The sequence below is a fragment of the Pteropus alecto genome, unplaced genomic scaffold (genome assembly GCF_000325575.1).
Source record: "Pteropus alecto unplaced genomic scaffold, ASM32557v1 scaffold156, whole genome shotgun sequence".
Classification (NCBI taxonomy): Eukaryota; Metazoa; Chordata; class Mammalia; order Chiroptera; family Pteropodidae; genus Pteropus; species Pteropus alecto.
Genome location: NW_006437746.1, coordinates 5,246,762 through 5,271,774, shown reverse-complemented (window position 1 = coordinate 5,271,774; position 25,013 = coordinate 5,246,762). Strand labels below are relative to the sequence as shown.

At 41.9% G+C, this 25,013-nt stretch overlaps 1 protein-coding gene across 1 annotated transcript in view; it reads left to right on the top strand.

The window, feature by feature from the left end:
• SMARCC1 (SWI/SNF related, matrix associated, actin dependent regulator of chromatin subfamily c member 1) overlaps positions 1 to 25,013 on the top strand; it is a 126,387-nt gene that overhangs the window by 80,842 nt on the left and 20,532 nt on the right. Inside the window, exons 22-25 of the mRNA XM_006914879.3 lie at positions 5,752 to 5,807; positions 7,205 to 7,319; positions 7,974 to 8,128; positions 20,598 to 20,732. Of these exons, the coding sequence (XP_006914941.2) occupies positions 5,752 to 5,807; positions 7,205 to 7,319; positions 7,974 to 8,128; positions 20,598 to 20,732 (461 nt within the window). The remainder of the gene's footprint in view (positions 1 to 5,751; positions 5,808 to 7,204; positions 7,320 to 7,973; positions 8,129 to 20,597; positions 20,733 to 25,013) is intronic.

Sequence of the window (25,013 nt, the reverse complement as noted above, 5' to 3'; positions counted from 1 at the left end):
AGGGTGACCTTTCAAACAATAAGGAAAAAGGAAAAAAGAATGAACGCAGGTGGCATAGTTGGAAGTAATACCAAGAAGTCTGTGGAGGGTAGATACTGTGGCCAGGTGCAGCCATGTAGCTGTGTGTTTGGCTGATTTTGAAGGGCTTTTATGTGGTGAACACTGAGAGGCCATCAGAGAATAGACGTAACACAGTCCAGTCTGTTTTTGAAAGTAACTACTTGGGGTTTACAGATGATGCACAGGAAATGGAGAAAGCCCCCACAAAATAATTGTCGTTCTTTCCAGGGAGCATTACTTAGTCATATCATACTTTATTAAAGGCAGATACTTCACAAGCATTTATTTGTCCTCAAAGCTAACCTTCCCAGCTCTCTCACCTCTTTGGGAAATGGTTTCTCAATCTCTCCTCATTTTGGTTTTGCTAACCATATTATTACTGGACTGAAAGGCACTTCATTGCAGAAGCCAGGAGAAAGGGGTGGTGCTGGTGAAGGAAAGCGTTCTGGACTGGTGGATGAGAGAAAGCAGGAGCTTAGCTCAGCTCTCTAAGACAGGTAAAAGACACGGATCTCTCTCAGATGAAAGCAGGTTTGGTAGCATGGGGCAGACAGGAGGGAGGAGGCACAGGACTGATCCGGGGCATCATTGTTGCATCTGTGGGAGGTGGAGCAAAGGACAGAGCAGAACCTGAGTGGGAATGCCATTTTGTTTCTGGTCTCTGAAGATACTTTAGGTTCATTCCAGTTTAGTAGGCATAGTAGTTATCTGTTGCTACATAACAAATTACTACAGAGTTAGTGGCGCTAAACAAGATACAGCTATTACCTCATAACTTCTGTGAGCCAGAAGTCTGTGCACAGCCTAACCGCTGAGGCTCTCCCTGGCTGCAGTCAAAGTGGCAGCTGGGCTGCATTCTCGTTAGGAGGCTTGACTGTTAAAAAGAATCCATCTTGAAAATCACTCCTGTTTTCAGAATTCATTGACTTCCGGTTGTCAAACCGAAAGCCCCAGCTCCTTGCTGGTTGTCATCTGGACGATGCCCTCAGCTCCTAGGGGCCACCCACAGTTCTTTGCTATTTAGGCATCTCCTGCGTCGCAGCTTCTTCATCAAGCCAGCAAGGAGAGTGTGTAGAGCGAGTCTGCTCTTTACACAGGCTCTTACATAAGCTAACATCCCATCACCTTGCTGTGTTCTTTTGGTTAGAAGCAAGTCACAGATGCTGCTCACACTCAAGGGAAGGTGATTATACAAGGACACACAAACCATGAGGCAGGGATCGTGTGGGGCCACTCTGCCTAGAGCCTCACCCCGATGGTAGGCATTTGTGGGTTCTGACATGCCTCCTATTTGCCAGTATCCCCAGTTCCCAACATTAAAGTTGAGACCTTGACAGTCAGACATCTACTGAGAATCTTTATCCATAAGGAGGGCTGTCACATTAGCATGAATTTTCTATCACAGGGGTTAGCAAACTTTTCCTGTAAAGGGCCAGATAGTAAAACTTTTAGGCATCTGTGGACTAGATGGTCTCTGTCGCAACTACTCAGCTTTGCCTTTGTGTGAAAAAAGCAGCTGGGTGTACCACGTGACACATTAACATTTTAAGAGAATGGGACAAGGGCAGGTAATTTTATAAAACTCTCTGGCCCTTTACGGAAAAGTCGAAGGTCACACAGGAAAGGGAGTCACAGATGACATACCAGATTGAGAAGGGTCTTTAGCAGTCCAGGACAGAATGAGAGCCCTTTGTTGTCACTGAGGAAGCACCGAAGGCCATAGAAAGGGCTCCTGTTAATAGATGAGTCTGGGGTCCAGTCAGCGGGACTTTCTGATAATGTCAGGGATTGTCCTGGAGCACTTGCGGGGAGCCAGACAGTTGTAGCATTTTGCATGAAACGGTTTGTTTACTCCTTAGCAGTATGCTTATGAAGGAGGTACTATATTATTCTCCTTTTGTGGAAAGGCAGACTGAAACCCTTGTCAGCTAAGTAGCTTGCCCATAGTCACTTGAGCTAGTAAATTGTGGGGACAGGATTTGAACCCAGTTCAGTCTGGATCTTTTTTTTTTTTTAGCGCAAGGACTAACATTTTGGTTCTTGGGCCAAATCCAGGTTACCACCTGTTTTTATTAAGCCCACAATATAAGAATGATTTTGCATTTTTAAACGGTTGGAAAAAAATCAAAAGAATAATAATAGTTCATGACACATAAAAATTCTATAACATTCAGATTTCAGTGTCCATATGTTTTATTCAAACACAGCCACACATTCATGATCAGACTGCTTTCGTGGCAGGTTTTGTGCTACTACGGCAGAGTTGAGTGCACTTGACCTGTGAACAGTGTGGGGGTTAGGGGCTCCAACCCCTGAGCCGGCAAAAACTCATGTATAACTTAAGTTTGTCCACCACGTATTTGGATTCCCAGCCTTGGGTTGAAAATATAGTTGACCAACAGTTGCTCACATATCAGTGAACCCATACAGGTCCACCCGCGTTGTTCAAGGGTCAACTGTAATTGCAACTTAAGACTGTAGAGCCTGCAAAACAGGAAATGGTTGTTATTTGACCCTTTACAGAGAAAGTTTACTAACAGCTGCTCTCCAGCATAACATCTTAATTGTAAATGAGGATGTTGATGTTTTCCTTGGCTCACCTGGTATTCCCCTCCTAGCTCAGTTACCTGGTCAGGTTTTTTATTTTCTCCTCCTTTTTGTCTTTGGCGCACGGCCCACAGTTTGTTATGTGCCTTCTTGTTTAAGTTGGGGATTTTATCTTATTCATTCTAAGTATCGTCTTTACTTAACTCTGCAGACATGGGTCCGACCACACACTGGAGGAAGGGATGCTCAAACTTCTAGTTGATCAGCACCAACAAGATGACACAGTTACGTAGAGGTGGCATCCTCTTAAGAGTTTATAATTCAGACCAAAGAAAAGCCAGGCAGGGGGCAGTTTTTTCTTCTCTTTTTCTAAGAATATGTCTAATAGTTTAAATACATGTTTTGTGGAATAGAAACCACTTTACATACTCTTCCAAATGACACCTTGAGAGAAACAAGTTATAATTATACTTGGTAGACATCTTAAAAGTCTGAGCACTTGTCTCTCTTCCTAATATACTTATTTTGCGCCTTCTCTTTCTTTTCTTTATCTGTCACCCCAGAGATTTATCAATTTTATTAATCATTTTGAAGAACCAAGTTTTGGGTATATGGATTCTCTCTGTTGTACACTTTGTATTTGTTTTTATCATTATTGTATATTTTTTGTATTTTGTTTTTATATTCCTTTGATTTACCCTTGTTTTTTTCTCTCTACCTTTTATATTGTTATTCTTTCTCTGCTTTTTTATGAAGGACATACCCAGCTCATAAACTTTGAGCCTTTTTTCTTTTCTAATGTAAGCCTAAGAAGGCTTTACATTTATTTCCCTCTAGGTGCTGTTTTTACTGATTCCCTCGATTACATTGCCAACCACTGAGAAATTTTATTTGTATATTTTAAACATCTAATTTCAGTGCATTGTGGCGAGAGAACTTGGTGAGAAAATGTCATTGACTTGAAATTTATAAAAACTTGCTTTATGACCTAATTCGTGATCAGTATTTAGTAAATGTTCCATGTGAGCTTGAAATTAATGTGTATGTATCCTATTTTTGGCGGGTGTAGAATTCTACACACACACATTAGAAGCATCTCGCTGTGTTTCACGTGCTCTGTCTTAATTGAGAGAAATACCTTCGAATCCCCCACTGTGTTGTACACTTTCATTTTCTCCCTGCCTTTTTGTCAGGTTTTGCTTTATATAGTTTGACGTTTGTATTAGGTTCCTAAAAGTTTTAACAAATTAACAGTTTCCTAGTGAGTTAAACCTTTTCTTGATTCTGTTGTTACTATTTCTAATAACGCTCTATTCTTAAGTGCTTATATTGACTAATAGTACCATGGACAGGTGACTGTTCCTTGGATTCATTTTTGCCTAGCGCATCTTTTTCCACGCTTCCATATTTTCCACCTTCCTTTCCTGTATGTGGATCATTTCTTTAGATACGTTTTACAGTTTTGTAAATTCTCTCTTCACCTTGTTTGCACTACTTTGATCTTTTGATTATTTTTTTAAATCTTTGGTCTCTTTAATAGTATCTTATTGATTACCGATGTTTGCGATTATCTTTTATTCATTTATATATCACATTCATGGCCGTTCTAGATTCAGGGCCTGAGAGATCTCAGATTGGCACTGCTTGGGTTCTGAATCTGTTGGTTGATGTTTCTGCACGGTCTTAGTGGCTTCCTTTTGCCTTTTGTGAGCTCATTGGCTGGAATTGAAATTGGAAAAACTGCCTGCAGAGAATTCTGCTGCTTATATTCAGTTACCACTGGCTTGAGATCCCATTGACCACCTTTGTGGCTGGCTCTGTACAGGAATCCCAGATTCCTTTCCCTGCCCTGGACCTGACAGAGCACGTGAAACACAGCTTCCTCTTGGTGAATTGTTATAGGCACCTCTGTCTCGGTGACCCCACCCCTCCCCCTTGCCAGAGAAATGCTCAGATCCTGACCCTACTTTCATTCTCCTGTCTGACCTCTGATACGTTAGGCTTTTAGCATTTTTTGGAAGGTGATGATCCTTAAAAGCTCTTCTACCTTATGTGAGATTCACAATGTCCCAAAAAATATCCCTTGGAGCTCTTAGTCTGCCTTAACGTTGGAGGCAAGATGATCTGATTCTGTCCTCAAGACAGAGAAAAAGGATTTTCCTATTCAATAACTTTAACACTGTTAGTCAGTTTTCAACATATTTATTTAGATGTGTTTACATATTCTCACTGAGGATAAATACTATTATATACAAGAGGATATTTAAACTATAGGATATTTGAATGTTTTTATTTTAATTACATCAAACCCTCATTATGTTTGAAATATTTGTTTCTGTATAAAGTTCTAAAACCAAAACTATTTATCTGGTTGTGTTATGTTTTTGTCTTAAGCATCTCCATTAATTTCGTATCCGTGGGATACAGTAGTGACCTCGTCAGCGCTGCACTCAGGACTCTCCCTGACGTGGCGTTGTTTCCCTCTCTCTGATTTCTCGTATCTGTTCTCCCCTTTCTCGTCATCACCAACGACTTATGTTTCCCCTGCACCTGGAGTCTTTTTGTCTCTTTTCCTTGAAATGCCCTTCTCTCTGTATGCACCACCACAGCCATGTGCACACACCCCCAGCTGTGTCTGCCTAGAAAATGCTTGCGCAGCCATTTACCCTTCCCTGACTGCCACCGCTGTGCCCTCTGCGCTTCCCACAGCATCTCATGTGTGCTGGTTTGTGTCCTCTCCAGCCAGAATAGATGCTCTTGAGTTTCAGTGAGTATCTAGCTCAGCATTGTTTCTCCAGTACCTGACTCGTCTGTTAAGTAATAACAAAATTACTTTTGCCTTTTTTTACTTAAAAAATTTTGAACTTTTTATACATAGAGGCAAGTGAAACTCTTCAATGCATTTTCACAAATTAAAACATCCATTTAAACAGCCCCCAGATCCAGAAACATCAACACCCGAGGCCCCCACTCCCAGACTGTCTTTCGGACTTGCATGGTTAACCGCTGCTTTGATTTCTAACACCTGTGTGAGAAGCTTCCATATTACTGTGTGTGGTTGTATTTCAGATATTCTCATAGCTATGTAATAGCTTTTATTATTTTTCCTTATGATATTACTTGTTCTTACTCTTTTGTTTGTAGAAGGAACTGAAGAGGAAAAAATGGAAACAGATACTGATGTTCAGCAGCCTGAAAAGGTAAAGTCTGTTTGAATTCTCCCACGACAGAAAAGCCACAGAGAGCATGCCTTTCATGGCATAATGGTTTGGGTTTGTTTTGAGCTTTTAGTCCCTCTCAGGGGACTATAAATAATTCTGTCGGCCAGTTAGACTTTGGTGGTTTTTAAAGGATAGTTCTCACAAAACATAACACAGGACGTTTTTCATTTATTCATTTGGTGAAGATTGATCCTCTCCCAACCTCTTTTGTATCTCTTTCAGTTGGGAATATGAATATAAGAGTTGTAGTTCTTGTGAATATTGAATTGTGGGGTTTAGGTCCTATACTTGTGCCAGAAGAGAATTATAGAATACCCAAGAATTTTGTAAAAGAGTTAACTGTCAGCAGAAAGATATTTAGAGAAGACTTACAGAGAAGGTGACATTTAATGTAGATTTTAAAGAGCAGGTAGAACTAGATTGAAATAGAGGATAGGGAGTCGAAGAGTCTAGCTAGCTGGGGAGGGGAGACACTAGCGCCAGTGTGCCAAAAGCATCAAAGTGCCCAGTATGTTTGTGACCCCACGACCCCTGTCTCATATGCAGCCTCTTCAGGATCAGGAGTACATGATGAGCAGTCAGTCACTATTAAAGTGAATTGATAAAAGCAGGATTTAAGGTCTTAATTATATGCGGTGTTTTAAAATTGTATGTAGATAAGGTTGATGAGGATGTAAAATTAATGACAATTCTTACAATGTTCTAAATACTATGCTTCGTATTTCATATTTATGAATTAATCTAAATTCCTCATCAAATCAGTGATAGTCTCTTCATCAATAGATTATACTACAAACTCGTCCAAGGTCACAGATTTCAAAATCAGCACATGATACCAAATGCTGACCAGAGGAATTGAAGTTTTTGGTACCCAGGGCGGGCTCACTGATGCTCTGTTGTGACTCTTTCTACAAACCATTAGCAAATGGCTGTGTTAAAGGGCTTCGTTAGCTTTTTATCTCAGCAGCATTTCATCTGGCTTCTTGGCTGATAATGTGCATTTTAAATGCTCTTGGTCCTTTTGGACAACAGATCGATCATTTATTTATTAAGTAGTTCTCTATTTAACCAGTAAGTAAGAAATGAATTCCCTGACAATTCCTTTGAATGTTGTAACCCTGGCCTTCCAGCAGAGGAGCACAGAGGGCAGGGACTGTGTCTTTCGGGGTAGGTGTAGTATCTTGAGAACTCACAGGTGTTGAAGTAGTGGAAAGTACTTCTCTGAATTTATTAATTTCTAGCTTTTCTCTACAAGGCACTTTTGAATCTAGTCTACTTTTTGTCAAAAATCGTAGAACCTTTAGTTATTCTATGACATATCACTCGTGAAAGGGCCTTTTTTGCTCACTCTCCGTCCTCTTTTGTACCCCTTTCAGGCAGAAAACAAAGGGGAGAACGAAGTGGATGAAAGCGATAAAGCACAAGATGGAGACAATGAAAAAACTAGTGAGAAGGAGCAGGATAGTGAAGTTAGTGAGGACGCCAAATCAGGTAATCTGAGGAGACTCTTTAGACTCTATCACGTAAAACTGTAAAGGCCACTGGAGAGACATGGGCAGTTCAGTTGTGTAGAAGTAATTCCTCATTTATTTTGCGTCGTTTCTTAATGGAACGGTGTGAGTTTTGTTTTGTAAGTTAGTGCCAGTGCCAGTGCCAGTGCCGGCGCCAGTAGTTGCCTTGTTTCCTGCGGTGTACAGACAGGTAAGTTGCTCTGTGCTACAGAAGTCACCACACACACCTGCCATCGCATTTGCAGTGACAGGTGCTGGCGGGCCTCACCGCGCCTGTCTTACAGGGCTTGCGCCAGCGCTGTGTCCCGGGCTTCAGATTTCCTCCTGACCCTGGGGTTTCCCAGAGCACTTCACTGGGGGTCGAACAAACATGTCGATCTTAGGGCTTAGTCCCCCTGGATCTCCCTTTATATCCAAGGGAACTACACACACAGCTTAGAGAAGTGAAGGCAAGACAAAGCGTACTATTGAGAAAATCCGTCTCAGGCAGACTTACATGCGTGGAATGGTTCCGCAGAAATCTCAAAGATCTCTTTGTGACATCAGTCCTAGTTTGTCATGTGGCAGAGGTAAGAAAGAAGATGGTTTATTGAGATTGGGCACACTACCAATAAAGCTTTCTGATTTTTTTCAGAGGAAAAGGAGACCGAAGAGAACAAGGAGCTCACTGATGTTTGTAAAGAAAGAGAGAGCGATATCGGGAAGAGGAAAGTAGAACATGAAATTTCTGAAGGAAACGTGGCCACGGCTGCTGCAGCTGCCCTGGCCTCCGCTGCGACCAAAGCCAAGGTTGGCCCCGACAGCCCTGTCGTGGCTCTTCCCGAAGCCGCGAATGGGCGTGCAGGTTTTACGTTATGGGGAGCATTTAGTGTAAAGAGCCTTGCACTCAAAGGGAGCTGGCCGTTTGCTTGAATGGCACTTCTGGGTCATGAACAACCCCTGTGGAGGCGGGTGGCAGAAGGTGGCTCCGGTCCCGAGGGACAACTCCCCTCCCCACAGGGACCGCATCACTCCGCCTTGCAGGGACTGCAGAGGTTGAAGGCGCCGCTTAAAGTCTGTTCACCTGCGGAACTTGTCTTGGACTGTTGTTCCACTTTCTGCCAGATTGAAATATTTGTGATTTTTAAGGCAGAAATCTGTTTCCTTGTATAAATACTTCACCCTGCTCTTACAGACTGAAAGGAGAGAGAGGGAACCTAAAATAGCTCTTTTCTTCTTGAATTTGCCAGCTTTTCTGGGGGTGGCTTTCTCTATTTATAACACAGTTTTGGCTTCACAGCATATTTAAGAAGAAAAGGGAATGTGATTTTCCCCGCTTTTTGTTAATTTTGCATTTTCAAGCATTCCAGACGTGAATATGTGGTTTTAAAAAACCTTTTTACCGCTTCTCCATTTTACACTCAGAAGTAGTTTCCTTCCATCATAAGTGACCACGTTTCAAGCAGTAGTTACCAGAACGTGCCTGACCGTTTTATCTTGAGCTGTTCTTCATCGGTAAGGCGTTCTTTCAAGGTCTGTAAGACTCCAGACCATTGAGCTGCTGCGATCTTCTCCAAGCGTTCTTGGGTGGAGCATGATGTATAAGAGACTCCTGCCTGACTCAGCCAAACCCCAGGACCATTGTTTTGAGTGTCCACCCATCGGTCGCAGATGTGGACGGTGGGGAGGGGCGTGTATGGGCCGCGGTCCTGCGTAGTCACGCTGGCCAGTCTCTTCCAAAGATCATCCTGACTTTGTGGTCCTCGAGCACGATCCTAGGTAAACTCGTCCCTTCTGCCCCCACCCCTAGGAGTTTTGAGGTGCACCCTTGTCCGGGTGAGCACTGGTGTAGACACCAATTTGGGTGGTGCTTCACGTTCGTTTGGTTTTGCTCCTCTGTTGGAAGCATTTTTTGAGTCTTCGTGTTCTGCCGCGTTCGGGGTCTCTGACTCTGAGCCGCTCGAGTTCTTGCTGTTCACGCGGTTTCCAGGCCGTAACGCTGGTCTTGGGCGTGCACGTTCTCTTCTGTGAGGAGCTGAGGCCAGGACGGCTGCCCTCCCTTGTGTTCCTCAGGGTGCAGCACCGCAGTCCCATCCACCAGTCTTCAGACCTGCAGCCCAGGTCACCTTTCAGCCACCAAATCAAATCCTCCGCGCGCTTTAGTTCACCCGACAACGCCCGGCCCCTCCCTGCTCCCCTAGGTCTGTCCCCCATTATGATGCTTGTCTCCTTGCCATTTTCTGTCCTTCAACCAAAGTTATCTTTTTTAAATTTTTATTGAAGTATAACTTAACATTCAAAATAGATACCGAGTTTTTTGGAGACTGGGCCCACCTCTGAGGCCACCGGCAGCACACGCGTCAAGCAGTGTGACGTCACCCGACCGTCCAGAGTGGTCACTGGCCTATTTGACACCGTTGATTAGTTTCTCCTATCCCATACAAATGGGATCATGCAGTATGCAGAAGAATCTTTAGAGAGACAAATGTGAGCAAATACTTTATTAGATAACCTTCCTATCTCTCTTAGGCTAGAACGTCAAACTCTTTAGCAGGGAATTCAGGAGTTGTTCATGGTCAAGACCCTCATCAGTTCACAGGTGTCATTTATTGCCTGTCCATCCTGAACTGTTCCGTGCCATCCTGCCAGACAGAACCCCGTCTCTCAGATCCAGCTGGGCTTTTCTGGATACTCTTCCCTCTCACAGAACGTGGTTCTCTCTTTTCTGTTATTTCTGCTCTCTGTACCACTCTGCACCACTCTGTGTGCTTCAGTGTAGGTTGCTGGAGAAGGAACTAAAATGGCAGATTACCGTAAAAAGTTTTACGGATGCTTCATGATGTTTTCATAGCTGATGAAAACGTGATGACCTCATAGCTGTTCACACGTGCAGCTTCAGGACAAAAGTGCGTCCTCTGTGCACTCGGCTGCTGACCGCCGAGCCAGTCGTTTGCGTCCTCTATTGTAGAGACGCTTCTATGGATCGGTTTCCCTGGCACGTAGACATTTTATACAGTAGTGTCCGGAGAACGTTTTCTTTCCAGGTCAATGAATTTTTAGTCCCTCAATCGTCATTCACTCTTATTTATAATAACTGGGAACTTAGATTTTTATTCTCAAAACACCTACGTTTTCTACTGATTGGTAAGAGTGACACAGATGCTCCTGCTACATGACTTGGCACACATGAACTGTTCAGGGCCACTTACAGCTGGATCTTACACATTTCACAGCACACACAATCGTTTTTGTGCTACATGGTAATTAAGGGGTAAGGAATTCACTTAAATTACTGTAATTAGAACAACTTATCTAGCCAATCCAAGTTTTCTCTTATTCCCTTTTTGTTCTTCTGTGTCTATAAACAGCTTTGTTATTATGAGTTTTCTTGATACATTTAATTGTTTGTCACTCTGACACGGAGCGGTAATCAGAGGTTCTGGATCGAGCCCCAAACAGAGAGGGTGGGCCTGCTCCCCGACATTTCCCGTCCTTGCCAGCGAGGCACTCGTCGGTAGCGTGCCTGTTTTTCCATTGCACCTGCTGACAAGCTGTGAATTGACCCACCTGAAGAGTGGTGTGTGGGTGCCCTGGATCCTTTCCATCTGGGTGTTTAGATTTAGCTGGAAGGAAGAGTCCAGAACTCTTGCTGAAATAAACTAGAAATTCCAGAAACTAGAACATTCTCTCAATTTCAGCAGCAATGGGATTAAATTCTTCCAGGATCACATATTCTTAAGACCACGGACGTTTCCTTCACATTAGTCTACCACTGTGTCATGCCCGCATACCCTAAATGGCTAATGGTTTGTCTGCACGGTAACTAGGGGTTAGTTTTGGAGGAAAAGGAAGATTCTTTCTTACCCCTCCGAAATACCTTTTATCTCCTCCCTTACACCTGAAATTCTTTCTCGAGATAGGAAAGTTTTCATTGTACATTTTAGTCATAAGGCTTAACCAGATAAGTGTTGATTAAAATTGATGACACTATTTGCATTGATTATTGATACCACGTCTTTTACTTGATGCTACGGGGGAGAGACAACAGAAGGCAGTATTGACTATCTGACTGGTTTGCCTACAGTCAGCCCTGTTTACTTCCACCTTAAATGATGAAATAGAGACTAATTCTGTTAGACCAGCTAGAATCTATGCCTTGTTAATGTAAAACTAACCTTGACTCTATTCTGACTTCTTCTTTCTTACCAGTGATTATATGTTTTTTAGGTTCTACATTTCATACATCCGGGGCACACTGAGACCTCATCATTCTTAGGTTTTATAGAGCCGGTGTGTGGAGGCTTGGGGCTCTGTCCAGCCTTCTTTTGAAAGGCTCCACCTGGCACTGTTGCCAGACATTGCAGGCATCCGCAGCCTGAGTGTCAGCGGGGCTCCCGCTCCATTGCTGTGTAACTACCACAAAACCTAGTGGCTTAAAACCGTTATCGTTTTATTATATCATGATTTTTACAAGTGAGAAACTCAGGCAGACTCAGCTGGAAAAATTTTGCCCCACGTGGCATTGGCTGTGTTCAGTCAGTGTTCACTTCATGGCTGACTTGCCTTGGAGGCCTGAGATGACTTCACTCACAGGCCTGATGCCTAGACCACCTGAGGGCCGCTGGCATCACTGTCTCCGCACAGACTCCCTAAGAAGTTATCTCGGGCTTCTTCATATTAGGGCACTATCAGAGTAGTTGGACTCCTTACGTGGCAGCTTGTAACAATGAGAAAAGTGTCCTGAGTGACAAGAAGGAGAACTTGCCACTGTCTTACAGGTTGGCCCCCTACCTGGTACTGCGCTGTGTAACTTCTACCCAACTCTATTGGTCAAAGTTTCTGACTGGGCTGTCTGGGCTTTTGATTCTCCTTTGTGCGTCTTCTACCTTTTCTATTAAAAAGTTAGCCCAGTTTTGCTGTCGAGTGGCTTTCTTGACCAGCAATAAGAGTTCCAGAAGGAAAGGACGGTAAAAGAGGCAGGAAAAGAAATTGTAGCTAATCAAAACTTTCCAAATTAATGGTAAACTTTAACTTATAGGTCTAGGAAGATCAACAAAAAAAAATACAGGAAATAAGCTCTGAAGATATTTCGAGGCCCCCCGTCTCGTAGAGTGGGTCTAAGAGGCATACCCTTCAATTCTTAAGAACCCTGTTATGCTCCCCTGTGGAAAGTCTCTCGGCCACACCTGGAGCTTGTTACTCTGGTCATGCTTTAATGGTGATGCTCTGGATTCGATCTTTGTCCTGAAGCCATTTCTTAGTTTCAAACTCTTAACTGGGAGTAACCAGAGATAAGAAACAGTTTTATTTTCAAACCCCACTCTGTATCCTCTAAATTGTCTAGGCCAGCGGTCCCCAACCTTTTTGGTACCAGGGACCCATGTTCCTTTGAGAATCTAATGCCTGATGATCTGACGTGGAACTGAGGCGGTGATGCCGGTGCTGGGGAGCAGCTGCGAATACAGATGAAGCTTTGCTGGCTCGCCCACTGCTCACCTCCTGCTGTGCGACCCTGTTCCTAACATGGATTGGTACCAATCTGCAGCCCAGGGGTTGGGGACCCCTGGTCTAGGCAATTTCTAACTGAAAACTGAATCGTTTTCTTCTTAATTGAAAGGTGTCTTTCTCTTCTGGTTGTTTAAAATAAAAGAACGTCTACATTTTGCCTGGTAGTCACTCCAGCCAGATCCACAAGCTCACACACAGAGGTGACAGTGTTTCCAGACTTTGTGCTAGTATATCACATCATAATGTATATCATAAAGATCTTAACTTCTCTCCAACTTCCAGTAGTATTTCCCTCTCTGTCCTTAAGCTCTCACCACTGGTTTTCTTGAGGTCCTTTGAGCTTGCATCCACTGCATGACCCCAAGTTCACATTTAACTTTTCGTTGAAACAACACTTAAGTTCTGGATACCAAATTATTTTCCAGGAGCAAAACTTAGTGGTTTAAAAAAATATTTCATGGTTTTGTGAAATTTAAGCACCTAACAGCTGGGCGATTCTGCTCCATGTGGCATCAGTTGAGTCATTTAGTGTTTTTTACCTCACAGTAGGTCCATCTAGAGGGTCTGAGACAACTTCCTTCAAGTCCTAGTCTTTGGCAGGGTAGCTGCATCCTCTTTCTCCATGTAGCCTCAGGGTCTCTCCCTGTGGCCTTTCCAGCAGGGTGATCATAATTCTTACATGGCAGCTTGAGACTCCCCGAAAGAACATTCCGAGGGACGGGACAGGAAGGTCCCTGGAAAATGGCACTACTTTGTATTGGGCAAAGCAGTTAGAGAGCTTGCCCTGATTCAAGAGACCCTGCCTCTCAATGGAAGGATGGCCATTGTGTTTGCTTCCATCTTTAAGTTTCCACAATCCCTTGTAATAATTCTCCAGGAAAGTATCCGCTAATATATCAGTTATTCTTTATAGGCACTGGGAGATAGTGAAAGGCCTGTGGATTTGGAATTTAAATTGTAGTTCCAGCTCTGCCGTTCATTAGTCTCTTAACCTTAGGCAACTAAAATAACTTCTAAACCTGTATCATGTTGTTTGAATCAGAAGTACTGCCTTTTGGACAAGATTATTATAAAGTATAAAAAAGTATAAAAAAGCATTTCTGTAAGTTGGAAAGTGCCATACTTTGATTATTCATTAAACCAGTATATGAATGTTCATTATGTGCCAGACACTACTACAATGCTAGATTTATCTGATGCCTAAAATAGATATGGATGGTCCCTGCCTCTTAGGAACCTGTTAACCTTGAACCTCACGATCATTTGAGTTGAGCCATTAGACTATACATTTAGTTGTAAAGAAAAAAATGTTAGAGTCTATATATATAAAATGCTGGAAATGTAACCAGTGAGTAACCAGTGAGTTTACTAGGTGAGATCTAATTAGGAATTACATACTGTTTTAAAATTTCTTGGAATGAAACTCCTGCCTTCTCAAGCATACACACACTTACAACACATAAATTTATTCTTTTGCATATTTGATTTTCACACAAGATATGTTTATAAATGGCTTACTGCCTGAATAGATACTTTAAGCCCTAACAACAATAGACATTTCATGTGTAGTATCACAGAGTGATTTTAGAGTTATTGAACTCTTTCATCTCATGGATGTAGAAACAGACCCACAGAAGTTAATGACAGGCTGAAAGTTATATAACTGGTTATTGGCAGAACCAAAACCCAGATGTGCATACTTGGAGTCTGGTGATCCTAGTCAACCCAGAAACATCCGACATAATTCTCCATACTAAAAAAAAAAAAAAACATTTTCAAACATTTTACTATTAAAAACCCAATGGCTAGCTCAAAAAAATAATAATTTTTTTTTAGCACCTCTGATATACTAATTGTGATTTAAGTTTCTAATTTCTAAGAACCAAAAAATAACAAAAAAGAAGGAACATTTGTACAGTACTGTTTTATACAATGCCGTTAACTCCTCCCTGAGCCCCAGTGTGTCACCTTTTTACGGCTCAGCTTCGTTTCTAGGCACTCTTCAGAACTGAGTTCAGTTCCCAGCTCACTTAAATGCGACTCTTGGCAAGATGTTTAACTTCTCTAAGCTTCACTTTTATTCTCCCTAAAATAAAGATAATGCGTTTCTTGGTAGGTTATTATTAGAAGTAAAAGAAGTTAGCATAAAAATGCCTAGCATGGAAACGTACCATGGTGTCTAGAATGATGTAAGTGCTTAATAAACCTAGTATTTCCCCCCAGTCCCGTTAATGTATGAGAACAATTAAGCCTCACTTTTACCATCTTCTGAGATTTTTTTTTTTCCCCCTTAAAGCAGACCTGATTAGTATTTGGACCCATGAACAACTTTGCCCAGTGCTTGGTAACATTATCTGATCACTTCAGGGTCCTGTGACAGCTTTGTCATTTCCTTCAGAATCTGTTTCTAAGCCTCTTCGACTTTTCCTGGATTGATTAGGTACAGGTATTCACCACATCCATAAATTAGCAAAATTTCTGAGTCTTAGTAGCAGGAAGTATGCAGTTCTGTGAAAGAAGTTTCCTTCTTTCCTTCTCCCAGATGAGAAAGAATCTCTTACCAGTAAAAATATGAATAGTCTTGAAGTTAAATGAAAAAAAAAGGTTCTTCCTGTACATCTAGAAATATAGGACATTGAGACATGGTTAACAAATTTATTAGGATTCAGTCAGAATTTAGAAAGACAGTGCAAACAAACTGCTTCTTTCACAGAAACCTGCTGTTTCATTTGTCCCCTTATAAATAAGGTGGACAAAGAGGAGAGGCTGCAGTCACTTGGTTTCAGTAATTGTACAAAGGGTCGTTATTAAGGCTTCTGTGAAAAAGCCAAACTTAATGTGCAGTTAGTTCTTTTCTCCTATTTCCATCCAAAACCCAGATGTTATTAACCGTACCCGTGAATAATTCTCACCGTTGAAATGGGGTCATTTTGATACCTAAAGAAAGTTTAACTAGAGATCACACTGAATAATTCTGTAAATCTTTAATACTAAACTTTCAAAAAACCTAGAGATTTAAGTTTTGATTTGCTTTTTTTAATTTTTCCCTTCCCCTGAGGTTTTTACTAGAATTTATTTCTTTAGTTTGAAGGCAGTGGTTTGCTGGTAATATTCTCATCCTAATTAACTCCATGGTGCCCAGGTTTACTTCTAGAGATTTCTAGTGATTTTTTTTTTAACCTCAGATCCAGGTAAATTCTAGGCTTGTGATCAAGGCTGCCTGTCTCCCTGTCCTCTCTACTCCAAATCTCCTTTCCTGATTTCCTTCTCTAAAATTGCCAGGCATATGTAAGTATGGGGCTTTTCTGGGCCTTTGCCCTTGGGAGTGAAAGTCGGGCGGATAGATAAAATAGAGTGTGGCAGGTACCGTCACGGAGGCTGTGGAGCCGTGACGCAGGGAAGCTCCGCCAAGGAAGTGATGCCTAATGCCAAGTCCTAAAGATGCGTTGGGAGTGGTCCAGTGCAGGTGGAAGAGGGTCTGCCACCAAATGGGCTCCAGGGCAGGGTCACGGCTCACAGTATCAGGCACCTGCTGTCGTGTGTGTGTGTCCTCACAACCATCTTGTTGGGGGTGCAGTTTTCCATTTTCACAGATGAGGAAATGGTCACAGAGACGCAAGGTAACTTCTAGGCCATGGTGTCATGGCAGTAAACACTGTGGCCTCCCCTCTCCTCTCTGTTAACCTTTCTATTAACCTTCGGGCAGTGCATCTATTAACCTTCGGGCAGTGCAGCTTAACAAGAGAGAATTTGTACTCACTGGGGCTGGAGTGGCAAAAAACTCAGTGTAGAAGGAGACAAGGTAAGTACATATAAAACTATCAAAGAACATTAAAACATCTATTTAAGGGCTAAGGGGGTCCAATTTAAATTCTCAGCAAACTGAATATATGAGGTAGTAAAATAACATTTGCCTAAACACTAATTCAGTATCTCTTCTACCTCACACCTTTTATATCACTTAAAAGATTCTAAAAGTCTTCAAACCATGATGTTAATCCCTTTTCTGCCACGTGGTAGTTATATAGCCTTTGACAAGCTTTTTTCCTTCCCACTTTATATTTGGAAATAACTGTAGATTCACGGAAGTTGCAAAAATATTACAGAGCAGTCCTGTGTATTATTCACCGGTGTCCGCCAATGTAACGTTTTTAATTAACCCAATATTTTTTATTTTGTTTTCTCCTCTGTGATCAGGTTAATTACATGTTTGTTATTCTTTTAGTGTTTTTTCTAATGAATGCATGTTGCATTCTTGAATTATTACAATTAAATCCAAATTATTTTTACCACTTCTCTAATGCAATGGAACATAATTCACCTTTCCTGGTTGACTGCTTCTCAGTTTCTTTCTCAATTTCAGTGTTTTCTCTAATGGAATAGTTATTTTCCTCCTGTTCAGAGAACTCCCTTTAGAATTTCTTACTGTGCAGGCCTGCTAGCAATGCCTTTTCTTTTGTTTTACTTCAAAGGTCTTGGTATCACCTTCATATTTGAAGTTTATTTTCAGTGGGTATAGAATTCAAGGTTGGCAGATACAGATTTTTTAACATTTAAAAAAATTCCATGCTGTTTTCCATTGTAACTATTAATAAGCTAGCTACAGTCCTTATTGTTGTGTCATTGGAAGTAATTGAAGGTAAAGTGCTTTTTTTCTTTTTTCTGGATACTTTTAGGATTGTCTTTTTTGTTTTCAGTACTCTGTGTTGTACCTTGATATGATTTTTGTTGTTGAATTTTCTCTCCTTGGGGTTTGTTAAGCTTCTTGAATCTTCAGTTGATTTGTTTCATCTGTTTCGAGGCATTCTCACCCATTATCTTTAAATGTTGCTTCTACCTCATTTTCTATCCTCTCCTGTGATTCCATTTACATAACTGTTCAACTTTTTGCCAGTGTCCCAAGTCTCTTATGCTTGGTTCTGGTTTTCTTTTTTATTCTTTTCATTTTGCTACAGTTTGAATATTTTTTTGTCGACCTGTCTTTAAGTTTGCTAGTCAAGTCTGCTTTTAAACCTATTTATTGAGTTATTATTTATTTTTTAGTCATATAGTTAATCAGGTGCATGTTTGTTCTTACGTATTTATTCTTATGTATGTATTCGAAATCCGTTGACATTCTCTTTTTATCCTTATTTTTTTACATCTTTTCAAACACAGTGACCTTAACTTATTTCAGAATTCTCGTCTGCTAAGTCCAGTGTCTGTGCCATCTGTGGACCTGCTTTTTTTGGTTGAATGCCAGGCATGTATAAAGGATTCGATGCTCTCAGTGATGGTGTATCTGTATATAAGGTTCAGCCTTCCTCTGTCACGTTAAGAGACTTGAGAAGGTGGGAGGACCGAGTGGAACCTAGATGGCAGTTTGGTCATTCTCTCTCTGGATCACCCTTGTTCCTTGGGTGTGACTTTCTGAACTTTTGATTGAGATTTTGAAACAGGCTCTATCACCTCAAAAATGAGTGCAGGAATTTCTGTTCTTTTTTATGAAGTCCAACCTATCAATCTTCTCTTTTATCATTTGTGCTTTTGGTTTCATATTTAAGAAATCTTTTAACCCAAAATCATATAGATTTACTCCTCTTTTTTCTTCTTAAGATTTAGATCTATGACCTACTGAATTAATTTTTGTGTATAATGTAAGATAGTGTCCAATTTCATCATATTGCCTTTGAATGTCCGGTTGTCTTAGCCCCATCTGTCGACTCACCCACAACCCCCTTTTAAACTTTATTATGAAACTTTTGGAATATGTACAAATTAGACAAAGCAGTGTATTGACTCTGTGTACGCACCACCCAGGTCGGTTATCGACATCTTGCCGGTCTTGTTTCATTCATCCCCACTTGCGTTTGTCCTGTTGATGACCCCCCGTGAGCTTAGGGCTGCTTTTTTAGGTTGAGTCTGTGACTCCTGGATATCGTGTCCCTGTCTTTCTCTGGTTTTACACTGTTAACTGTGGCATATCCTTCAGTAGCATGTGTAGGAAGTGAACTTACTGAGTCCTTGATTTCAAAAATGTCTTTATTTTGTACTCAATTCATACAAGTAGCTGTTCTTGAAATTCTAGATTGAAATTCATCATCCTTCAGAATTTGGAAAGCATTTACCATTGTCTTCAAAAACCTAGTATTGCTTTTGAGAAGATCAATACAATTTGAACTTTTGTGTACAAACCTATTTTTTTTATTTGTTTGCCTTTCTGGAAACTTCTAGAATTTTCACTCTGTCTAATGTTATTAAATTTCCAAAGTTGTTCCTTGCTGTGGGTCTTTTTTTTAATGTTTGTTTTCTTGTTACTTGGCGGTCCTTTCTATTTGAAATGTTATGAATTGTAGTTGGGGGTATCCCCCAACTTCCTGCGTAATTCTTAAAAAAATATAACATTTTCTGCCAAAGCCCACAGAGTTCCGTTCTCATGAAAATAGATCTAGAAACTGATAACATTAGTCTCCTTCAAAGGGGAGGTAAAGTGGCCGCGAGGCAATACAAGCGAAAGGAAGACCTGACTTCTCGTTTGATAACCGCCTTGTAAACTTCCATTTTATATCATGTGCATAAATTTCTTACTCAGAAATATAAACTGCATAAACACTATACACCGATAGCAGGCTTAGAATCATGTAATTTTTATTTAAACTTTTGGTGTAATTGGTGTAGCTCCAAGTAGTTTAGGGAGGCAAACATCATTAATAGCTGCAGATTATTTGCACTTCTGAATCTACTCTTTGATGGGCCCATTGTATAAGACTACATTTCTCTTTTTCAACTATGAAAGAATGAAAAATAACACTTTTTAAAACGTTGTCTATCAATTTAGCTCCCAAAAGCTATATTAAAATCCTCCTGTATGTAGCTCCTTCTAGATTCTGTAAGAAACACAAATTGTAAGACGGCCGCTCCATGTTCCTTCTGAAAACCTGGTGTAGAAGCAAGATAAGCACGTAAATTTAGCAGATATGATAAAAGTGAGTGCGAAGCGGTGCTGGGAGTTAGTTGGTATAAGCTCTTGGGTGGCGTCTGGAGAAGGTGGGCTTGATCCCTTGCCAGGTAGTCAGAGTCTTGGCCAAATATGAGATCCCTGTCTTCTCTGGGTGATGTGCTGTCTTCCTCTGCATGCTGCAGAGTTCACAAGAAGCATGGGGAGGACTCATCATGAGTTCCGTGGCAGGCGAGCGGCACATCCTTCCAGAGCCACTGCCTGTCTTGTACTAGATTTGATTTTCTTGCTCTGGACCCTCTCCCTGAACTAGGAGTGGAATATTCTTCACCCCTCCTCTCCGTGCACAGTTCCACTCAGCAGAGAGAAAGCAGAGGCTTTCCGCCTGAGTGGTGGCTGCCGAGGGAGACCACTGCTTCCTGTCCCTGGGTAGTTCATGAGGAAGGAAGGACAGGGAGGGGAGGGACAGAAGGTAGGGTGAGGGTGGGTGGTAAGTGGGGAAGTGCTCCCCGCAGGCCACCTGTGTCCCCTCTTTGCCCATCGGGGACTCTGGTTCAGCCTTCCCTCCTCAATGGGCTCTTTGAAGGGAGGGATTTATCACAGGAGGGGTTTCCTGTAGTCCTTTGAAAGGGCTGATTTATACCTCTAAGGACCAGAAATCTAGGGACAGTTGGTCTTTTAGATTGAAGTAGATATTTGGTAGTAACATACAAAGGAGACATCTAGGGCACCATTCTTAATAATACAATTCCCACTTGATAAATAGCACATCGGCATTTTGTTACTCTTTTTAAAGCAAATATTTGACTACATAATTTGATCTTTTGTGTTTAGCACCTGGCTGCCGTGGAAGAGAGAAAGATCAAGTCTCTGGTAGCTCTCCTAGTTGAGACACAGATGAAGAAACTGGAGATCAAACTTCGGCATTTTGAGGAGCTGGAAACGATCATGGACAGAGAAAAAGAGGCTGTAAGTAAGGGGAGTTGTAAAGTGGCTTTTTGACAGTTGGATTCTGACCACCTTTCTTAAAATACAAGTTAGATAAAATAAGCAGTAGCTTACTCTGCTGGTCTCTGGGGCAGTCTTCTGTCCCTTTTTGTTTGCTTTGCCCTTTCGAAAGGATTATCAGGCAGTGATGATAAATGAAAGGAACTCTCTTCACATTCTGAAACTAATCTAAATGCCAACTTCTTATACCTCAACTTTCTAGGTACATGATGATATCAGAGTCTCCACTCTTAGATTTATTACCTACTCGTTACCAATAAAGTGGACTCCATATAGATCCATTATCTGATTCAAGAATTTTCTTGATTTCCTGTCTTTAATATAATATCAGAAAGCGAGAGAGCCTCTCGTCTTGACTGCCCTCCACCTGTGATCCCTTTCAACCAAGCCCTCCCAGAACCCGACTTGGCCCCCAGTCTCTCCCTTCTGCTCCATGTGGAGGGCAGGTGAGGGGGAATGGCCCACGTTGAGCCCACATAGCATTCTCTGAGGCAGACGTTTCATATTAAGATGTGGCCCAAACTGGACCAAGAGAATTTTGAAAAAGGCCAGAAATGAGAAAGGAAGCAACAAAAAGTAATAAACATGGAACATTTGATATCTCAAGGGAATTTTTGGAAAAAGATTAAGCGTTTTAGAGAAAATCTTTTTTAATGAGTTGACTAGAAAAGGAATTGGTAACTTTCTGAGTGAGCAGTGAGTTGAGTTTGAGGATTCCATTAGGTCTATACCTCTTTGATGATTTTGACATTTTATCTGTACACGAGATACTGGTGTCTAAATGGCAGACTCTTAAGTTCATCCCAGAGCGCCTTAGTGGTAGGGTCTGCTAGGATGTGCTAAGCTGTTTCTCAGTGCTCAGCCTCTCGCTGATCCCCAGACAGCCAGGGGCGGTGTGGAGCGGCTCCACTTCTCTTGGCCCTTCAGAGTTTCCCTCATGCTATGGATTTTTAATAATTATTTATCTCAAATTACATAACTCCACTGTGTTTTTCTTACTTGCATCTATTTTTTATGTTAAATTCTAATCAGAGTACATGAAACATTTTCCAGGATAGTCTCTGCATAAAACAGAACAACTGAAAATGTTGGGAAATCGTTCTCCTGAGTCTATCTGCCACCCAAGGTTGCTGTGTCCAAACCCTTTGGTGGCGGCCTGCCTTTCTTGGCCAGCATTTGGGGCAGGAACAGTGTGGACAGACAGCCCCTAGCCCTAGCCGCTGGGTGTCAGTAGCACATCTGTATTAGATACTACTGTGTAAAACATTACCCCAAAGCCTAGTGACTGAAAACAGAAAACAGTATCTCACATGGTTTCTAGGGGTTGAGCAGCTTAGCTGGCAGTTCAGGCTCAGGATCTGTCACGAGGCCACAGTCTTCTCCAGATCCCCAGGGCAGAGGGCACACCTGTAGCTTGTTCCCTTGGCTGTTTGCGTGAGGCTTTGGCTTCTGGCCACATGAGCCTTTCCCTAGTGCTTCTCTTGAAAGGGCTTCTGCCCTTTCAGTGAGAGAGCAAGAACATGAAAGAGCACCCAGAATGGAAGCCACGGTGTGTGTGTCTCTGTCTGTCTGTCTGATTATCTTTCAGTTAGAGTTGACATACATTTATTAGTTTAAGGTGTACAGTATAGTGGTCAGACATGTATATAACTTACGAAGTGATCCCCTGATGAGCCTAGTTCCCAGCCTGCTTCGTACGTAGTTATCACAGCATCGTTAACTATACTCCCTAGCACAGTGTCTTTCATAACCTGAACTTAGAAGTCACGTCCCTTCACTTCTCCCATATTCACTTGGTCACACAGATCAGCCCTGTGTCCAGGATCAGTTCGGGGTCAGACAGGGTTCAGTGGGGAAGATGTAAACATTAGGAAGCAGGATCAGTGGGGTCAGGTCGGGGCTCACACTCATTGACCAAACAGAGCCCTACAAACTTCAAAGTGTCTCATGTTTGTTTTGTGCACAGCTGAGACATAACCTATTTTTCCACCCCAGCACTAGTGTGCTGTCCTTCCCTGTGGGCACACAAAGCCATGACTCGTTTGGTACCGATGATACCGATGATGTCCTCACAGGGCTGCTGTGAAGATTAAGTAAGAGAAGTGTGGCAGGTGCCTGTGCAGTGCCTAGGACACATAGTAAGCATGCAGTAATATTATATGCCTCTTCATGCAAACCAGTAACGACCATCTACATAGTACATTCTTAATAGTTTCAAGCCTTGTTTGTCTTTATGACCATATATTCGACCAGTCACTGTGCCAAACCACTTTATGTGGATTTTCTCATTTAATCTCTCAAAAACTATGTGAGAAAGTCATTAGCAAGAAAATATCAATTGCTTTGAATCTCCGTGGACAAGAATCCAGCAGTGATGCTAGATGAGACTGTTAGGTCACTTCTTTGTTAACCTTTCTCATAGACGAAGAGAATGGGGCTTGGGTAGGGCACATTTTGTACCCAGATGACATAGTTCACAAATGACAGGGCCAGGTCTCCAACCTATATTTGTTCAGCTCTGTTTTTATCTAGCACTTTATAAAGCAACAAGCCATTTTTATCTCATTTTAACCTGGTGACTCAGATATGCAAGGTTTTATCATTCCTTTATTATGACTCAAGAAAGTTGAGACTGGAAAGTGATCGAGCCAGCTAAGTGCCTTCTAACTCACCACCTCGAGCTCTTCTGCCTAATTCACGGCCTCAATTCACTTTCGATGTGTTCCTGCCCATTTTTACTTACCAAGCAATTGCTTCGGGGCATACTTTTTTGGGGTTAAACAGTTGGCTTTGTTTATATAGCTTTAGATTTAAAACATCTTTGACTTTAATAATATGCTCCTTAAGAATCGTTATATTCTCAAGCATCAAATGTGAAATTTCTTTTTTTCTCTAATGACTTAAAATCGGATGTTCTCTTGAGTGTTAATTATTTAGTAATTAAGAATAAGGATATAAAAATTTTAATCTTTTGAAGATGTTCTGAATATAGCTATAATTGGAGCTCAGTAGCTATTGTTACAGCCCTCGTATAAAGTACTGATACAGGAGGAAGGCAGTCATGGAATGTACAAGGTCTGTCAGGGGAATGACATGATAATAGTATTGATTCCACTTAAAGTGAGGATACTGAGCTGGCACTGGGTTCACAACTCAGAAGGGTCCCCTCATCTGAGCAGCCTTCAGTGCCAGGCAGATAGCACACATCAGTCATCGGGTTTCAGACTCAAGCTTTGTTGGGGACTGGTCCCGCCTGGAGAGAACTGGAGGGGCCTGGCCTGCCTAAAACATTGCCATTTGGGTTAAAAACAACTTTGAGGCCAATGACAATAGATCTGTGAGCTGATCTAGTTTATAACTTCAGAACTAAATGGTCTCTGAATTTCTGAAAGTCTTTTGTCTGGGTATAGAAACTGCACACCTTCAGAAAAGAGAGACATTGTAGGAACTCAGAGCTGTAAGAAACCCAGACCCTGCCTTTAAGGAGGATAGAGGGTGGATGACACACACGCAAAGAGACCAGATACTCTGGGGTAATAGGGCTGTAAGAGGAAGGGAGGCCTTGGTTGGCTGAGATTATCAAGGAAAGCATCCTGGTAGAGGAGAGGCTGGTCTGAGTTGTAAAAAGGGACCAAATCCAGAAATGTGAAGAGAACGGTGTGATCACTGAGGAGACTGAAGAGTCAGCCTGCCCAGAGCTGGTGGTTTCTGTGGCCTAGGTGATGAATTAAGTTTGTTTATTCGTTCAGCAAATATTTATTGAGCTGCTTTGTCTAGTGGATACAGTGGTGAATAAAACCCAACAAAACTCTTTGCCTTGGTAGAGCTTAAATAATGAATGAAGATTTTTAGAAGATGTTATATGCTGTGTATGCGTATGCACACGTATATGGGTATCTATACGTAACTACGTGTTACAGGCTGGGGAGTGGAGACTGAGAGGCGAGGGAGGGATTTCAGCGTAAGTGGTGTCAGCCACGTAGGCCTGACTGAGAAACTTGACAGCTGGGCAAGTGCTTCTTAGCACTAGAAGCAGCCAGCATAGTGACTGACATGTTTGGGGACTAAGGAGTAGGTGCGTGGGCTGGAGCATAAACAAGTAGGAGGAGGTAAGAGGATAAAGTCAGAGATAATGGTGACCAAATCACAGAAGTCCCTGTAAGCCACCCAGAGGCTTTTCCTGTTCTTGATTCAAATGTAGAGTAATTACAGGGCCTGTTACATGCATTCAGTGAAAATGTG